Genomic DNA, 6048 nt, shown 5'->3' with positions numbered 1-6048 from the left:
CCTTTTATGATCATTGACAGGAAAAATGACGTCAAAAGCCGCTTATCACATGTTTTACAGGATGCTCACTGTACCTAGGAATCATGGAGACAATGTATAATTTCACTACAAACAAAATAGTGCCTCGATGGAGTGACACTTGTGTAAAACTTATTGTAGGCTTCTACCCAACAAGCCTTATAATGAAGACAGGGTGTCTAGCAAATTTCGTAATTCAATTTCCCTGACTTTTCCAGGTTTTCCATGACCATTTTAGTTGAAATTCCCTGACCAATACAACACGCGCCATTTTGTGGAAACGGTCCGTGAAGCATATAAAAAGCGTAGAGAAAAGACATTCGATCATACGGAAAAACACATTTGTTGCAAGTGCCCTAATTCTCAAAATGCACTTTGATTAATTTCAGTTTGCTCATTGAGGTTTGCTTGCCTTCAGTTACGGCTTCAGAGTTTATTTCATCTTGCGGGATAGAAACTTCAAGTTGCGCTTCAGCAAGCACCTTTTGCTTTTTTTCTTGATTGTCCTGGCTTGACATGCAACGTGAACGGCATGGTGCGTTGCGCGTGCGCGTTGCGCGTGCGATTTTTTGACGCCCGCGTCGACGATTCGCGCACGCGGCAGCTTCTGCCTCGCTCAGGAAATGACGCGCGTCGCGCGCGGCAGTGGGAGGAGCCTGACGACTTGCGCCAATGGGGAGCCGCGCGCCTCATGGCGGCAGTTTCGAAGCTCTCGAGGCAGCCTGCTGGCTCCGCCAGACATGTTTGTTAAAGGGGCACTGACACAAAATTTTGAAGGCGAGATAACTTCGGAGATAGATTGGTGGGAACACATATACATCATCTGCAAAATATCAGCGGTGAATACAGCCTAGAACATATTTAAAATCAATTTTGAAGTGTGCGAAACGCAACCGAGCGGCCAGCAGAGGACCACGCGCAAGTGTAAATAAACAACATCCAAACACGTCACGAGTTTGTGTTTGCCGCTTCCGCACTGCCGGCTCGCCGCTCCAATCGGAGGGCCGGAGGGCGGAGCTTCTGCTCTCGAGAACGAACGACCCGATCGTTGGCGGCGGAGGCGCCGTGATTTCGTCAGCTCATCGGGCAGCTGGCCGCGACCAAAGTTCTACAGCGATTCCAGGCACTCTGTTTCTATTACTGTTTATTACCATTGGATGCGGAAACGCGCCGGAGGCCCGAAAAGCTCACTGAGCAAGCCGCACGGTCGCTGTGCAGGCGGCGGCCACGGCCGCGAAGTGGCCCACGCCGGCGCAGGTAGCTCGAGTGATAGCTTGTTACCTCTGCACGAAATTGCCCCAAGTCCCGACCATGGTGGCTTACATGAGAAAGGAGTTAATGATGCCATGGCGGGTTGCATTAAAAATTGTCATCTGCACCGCGCTTACGAGAGCGGCACTCGAATATCCGCCGCAGTGCTAAGCCGAACAGATCTGTAGGCGGACCTGTAGGCAGACCGGCCGGCTGCTCCCAGCGCGCGTCTTGCCACCCACCGTCTCGAGCGTCGCGCGTCGTTCGTTCGCCGCGGTAGCATTTGCACACGCAGCGCCTGCGTCACATCCACGGTCGCTTTTTAATTAGGCGCCTCACGAGATCAGTACGGGGGGGGGGGCATTCGCAGAAACTGCCGTCGATGCGGATTCGACAGTGCTACGGCGGCTCTGCTCTGTAACTGTGATATCCCTCCGACGGTCACGTGGTCAGCTTTGTTCACACAAAATCCACAAAATCCATCGTTTCGCGGCACTCGCTGAAACCGAAACTGCGACTGGCCGCATTGAAAATGCCTCTAATTAAACAACCGTCGCACGCTGAAGCAAATGAGGTTTCTACAGGTTATAAGTAGGTCACTAGCTACTTATCGCAACAAAAAAAAACAAGATGCAAAATTTTTGTGTCAGTGCCCCTTTAAGGCTTACCTCCCCGGCAGGTATTGCATGGGCCCTTTCAGTAGCGGCGCGAATGACGTTTTATTGTACCGTTTTCGCCCACATTATAAGCTCCTTTACCTCACGAGCAACTTCGTGCGTGCCTTGTGCGGCATTTTAGAGAGCGCTTAGAAGCGGTCGCTCGAGCTCCCGTCACCACTTCGCGGTCGAAGCCACCGCCATGTTGCCGCCGCCGGCAGCACCACGCGCAGCGTGCGGGTAGTTCCACGGCAGCGTCAGCGCGCCTGTGATGTGCGCGGCGCGTTTTCGCGAGCAGAAAACACCCCATGCGGTTCACTGGGTTCGCGCTAAACCATGTTTCTTTTTGATTATGTAATTCTGGCTCCTGATGTCATAAGGAAGTTCTTTCAAAATTAGCCCCCCAAAAACGCTGCCTTTTAAAATTTGCTGGAGAAAAGGCCCCGTTTTGCGTGCGATTTGGGCACCACCTAGACGTCCCTCTGCCGCAAATACACCCAGCAACCTAAGCCAGGTCCGTGGACCGCACGGCGAGTTTCTGCACGTGATTCGTGCGCGGTATTTTCACAGCCGCGTCGACGATTTCGTGCCTGCGGTGGCTCCTTTCCTGCACAAGCGAGTGCGTTTGTGCCTTGAGTAGCATTTTAAAGTGGTCAGAAGCGGCCGTTGGAGCTACCGCACTACTCCGCGGCCGGTTCTGCCGCCATGTTGCCACCGCCTGCCGCTCGGCACGCACCGTGCGGGAGGTTTCCGCGGCGGCGTCAGAGCGCCTCGGGCGTACGCGCCGCGTTTTCCCTTGCAGAAAAACCATAAAACGTTTCATGCGGTTCACGCTTTCGTCGCGCGCGAACGTGTTACGTTCGGTTTGCGTTCGCGTTGCGTTCGACTGGTTTCCCCTATTCTAAAACTGTGTGGACAGGCCCCAAAGTGGTTTTCCCTGACTGGTACTACTTGATTCAAAAATCCCCTGACAATTTCCTGACTTTTCCCGGTGGCTAAAAATTCCCTGACTTTTCCCGGTTTTCCCGGTTTTCCCGGTCGCTAGACACCCTGGAAGATAACAGAAGAATGGCAACTCGCCAACTACTTTTCCGGTGCCTGACTTGTGAAGCTATAAGTCTCATTTGTGCGATCAGTTCGTGCCAACAAAACCAACCACAAATTGTTGCAGCTCACACTGAAAGTGTTTTAGATAAAGACTGCTTATGTTATTTTTCATTGCTAAGGCAATTAATGAATGGCTTCTTTGCAAAAAGCTTGGGGTCAAGCAACCCGAGTCGAAGGCAAACACCATGAAAGGCGAGGATGATAAAAGTATTATTGTGTTGCCGTGTGCTCTACGCTTCGCTTGTCCAGTTTCCTGGCCGCAGCCTGTAGAACTCACCAAACACTGCCAGGAGGGCCTGGAGAGCAAACTGGATCGACCTGCGATTGGCCTGCTTCCCCATCCTTAGCGTGACTTCGTCCTTGCCAACTTCCATGAGGTCGAAACCTGCGAAACCATTTATCGGGCACTTGGTTTGCTGCAGAAAGGATGTAAGGCACAGTTTCATAACGGAAAGTGTCGGAAAGCTTTGCGCCGCAGCAAAAACACCATTGCCAGATGTACACATTTGGTGCTACAAGATGCCAACCAAGTCCGGCTGCTCTGCAGCCACTTTCATCCACCCTAGGTGACCCCAGTTTCCTTCCCTCACTGACTGGATCCACAACAGAGGTGCCTACAGGTGGCCAAGAACCGAGTGTATCACTGAAAGCCTAATATGAAAAGGGATGTTTCCCTAATTATGTGTATTATCCTAGACAAAGAAATATCAATGTAGAAATGTAAATATGAATGCATAAAGTTAAAGATGGCTACACATTACTATAGTGCGTTAGTTGTGCCATTAGTTGACGTTATTTAAACAAAGTCCCAGACTTTGTGCATTCAGGCACATTTTACTGAACCACAAATGTGTGGTTCAGATTAACAAAGCAAAAAAATAATTTAAAAAACACACCAGGACACAGAACATTAAAGCGCGAAGAACATGGAGCAAATTAAGCTGTGCTGTACAGTCAAACCCGGACATAATGAAATCCCACAAGTACAAAATTTTCGCAACAACGAAATATTTTTGGATCCCCGGCGAACATCTTGTAGAAGCCAATGTAGTTCATATCTTGCGGCAACGAAATGTTTTGGAAAAGTGATTCCGCATTAACGAAATTCGCAGCAAGTCCGGTTGGCACTTTATGTACCCGTTTGAGGCTAACAGTGTCCAAAAAGTGCTCAAATGCATTTTTTTTTTTTGGACAAGTGTAAAACCTGCCACAGCACACTTACAAGGCTGCTGCCATACTTGTTTACAAAAAAGACCTTGTGGTGGGTGGCCGTGAAGGCAGCCTCGCAGCGAATCCTCCAGGGGGCGACACATGGTGACTCGTGGCATGGCTTTTGCTTGGGTTACACTCGCCAGCTACCGCTGAACAGTGTGCGCGCATTTGTTGTATGTGCAGCGATTGGCCTGTTTGTTCTCAATAAGATTCCTCCACCAGCCGAAAAGTGGAAGTTTTTATCACTACAAGATAAAGCAGCCATCATTGCCCAAGTCAGTGGCCCAAGTGGAGGAAGATAGGATAGCGCCGACGAGTTTGGAACCGCCTGCAGCTCACACTGCAGTTTTGAAAAGCAAGGGCGCCACTCTTCAATGGTACACGTGCGCAAAACAAACAATGACAGCTGTGCCTTTCTGGGCGTCAACAAAGCAGTGCTCACTGGGTTTTGTGAACAGAATTAGAATAACGAGATGCCACTCTCTGGCAAAGTTCGTCAACGGAAAAAGCTGGACTTTGCTCTACATGCTTGGACATGCTCATTGCTGAGGTTCAAGGACAAAAACGTGCAGAGAAGCGAACCCACGGGATGTTATGGATGCACTTGGCACAATTCGGTCGTTCTTGGGTGTGCACGTAGCACGACGACTAGCAATGAACCACTTCTTGTAGTGTGAAAGCTGAGCTGTGAAGATGCTGCAAGGTAAGGCTCACAAAGTGATATAACAGACTTTCGGGAATAAATGTTTGGTTTGCAGGCAATTTTCCTGTTGTTTGTTTCATTCTTGTCGCAACAAAATTCCCACAAAGGCGAATTTTTTTGGCTTTCCACGCAGTTTCGTTATTGCTGGGTTCGACTGTAATTGACTACAGCACAGGTTACAAGCTATTTACAGTTTTTAAAAGACTGTCCTTTCACTTCATCGATTGGTGTCGCGTGTAACGATGTGACTTGCAGCAGTTCAGAACTGTTAGAGAAAACAAATGGCTTGGCATTTCGTGATAGCGATTGCCCATTCACAACCCAGGAGCCTTCTTTCTGAACTGGAGCATGTTCCTCCAGGGAGCGTCTTTCGAAATGCATACCCAGTGATGCGAGCAGTTCGTGGCAGCCGGGAACACTCCACAGCTTGACGCTGACGTGGCACTCGACACTGTCCTGTTCAGTCTTGCCCAGCTGCCCGACAACTTGGTGCATCTGGAAGCGAGAAAGCATGCCAATGTAATGGTAGCAGTGTCGAAAGTACCATGGAAAAAGAAAAATCAGCTAAGAAACAAAGACGAAACAAAGACAACGAGAAGCTGACGACAGGACGATGCTGGCTTAAGACCGAGTTACTAAAAACAACACACTGGCCAACCAAGGCCACCATGAAAGTACAGTAAATTGCCTTTGCCCCTTTTTCATTTTTTTTTGTCACCAACATGCGACACTGGTGCCTTTGTCAGTGCCTGCGTTTTGTATGCATAACGATTCCAGCACTTATCACTTAGGTTTTATTTTTCCACAGCCGAAATTGATACTTTCTCAAACTCAGGTGCTTGTGCTGCTGAGCACGACGACGCGGGTTCGATTCCCGGCCGCAGCGGCCGCTTTTCTGATGGGCGTGAAAGGCAAAAATGCCCGTGTATAGGAGATTTCGGCGCACATTAAAGATCCCCGGGTGGTCAAAATTAAACTGGGGACCTCCACTATGGTGCGCCTCATCACCTGCGTTGCGTTGGCGTGTTAAACCCTACAATCAATCAATGAATCAAATCAAAACAAAACGTGCACACTTGTAGCTTCTGATAAGTATCGGAA

General features: G+C 49.5%; 1 protein-coding gene across 1 annotated transcript in view; it reads right to left on the bottom strand.

The window, feature by feature from the left end:
• LOC144144412 (tetratricopeptide repeat protein 28) overlaps nt 1–6048 on the bottom strand; it is a 112672-nt gene that overhangs the window by 3345 nt on the left and 103279 nt on the right. Inside the window, exons 25-26 of the mRNA XM_077675839.1 lie at nt 5331–5442; nt 3310–3417 (exon numbers count right to left, since the gene is read on the bottom strand). Coding sequence (XP_077531965.1) covers nt 3310–3417; nt 5331–5442 — 220 coding nt within the window. The remainder of the gene's footprint in view (nt 1–3309; nt 3418–5330; nt 5443–6048) is intronic.

The sequence above is a fragment of the Haemaphysalis longicornis genome, unplaced genomic scaffold, assembly GCF_048455015.1.
Source record: "Haemaphysalis longicornis isolate Haplotype H1 unplaced genomic scaffold, Haemaphysalis longicornis Haplotype H1 scaffold_7, whole genome shotgun sequence".
Lineage (NCBI taxonomy): Eukaryota > Metazoa > Arthropoda > Arachnida > Ixodida > Ixodidae > Haemaphysalis > Haemaphysalis longicornis.
Note: the sequence above shows the minus strand (reverse complement) of the source record. Positions and strands in the feature narration are given on the sequence as shown.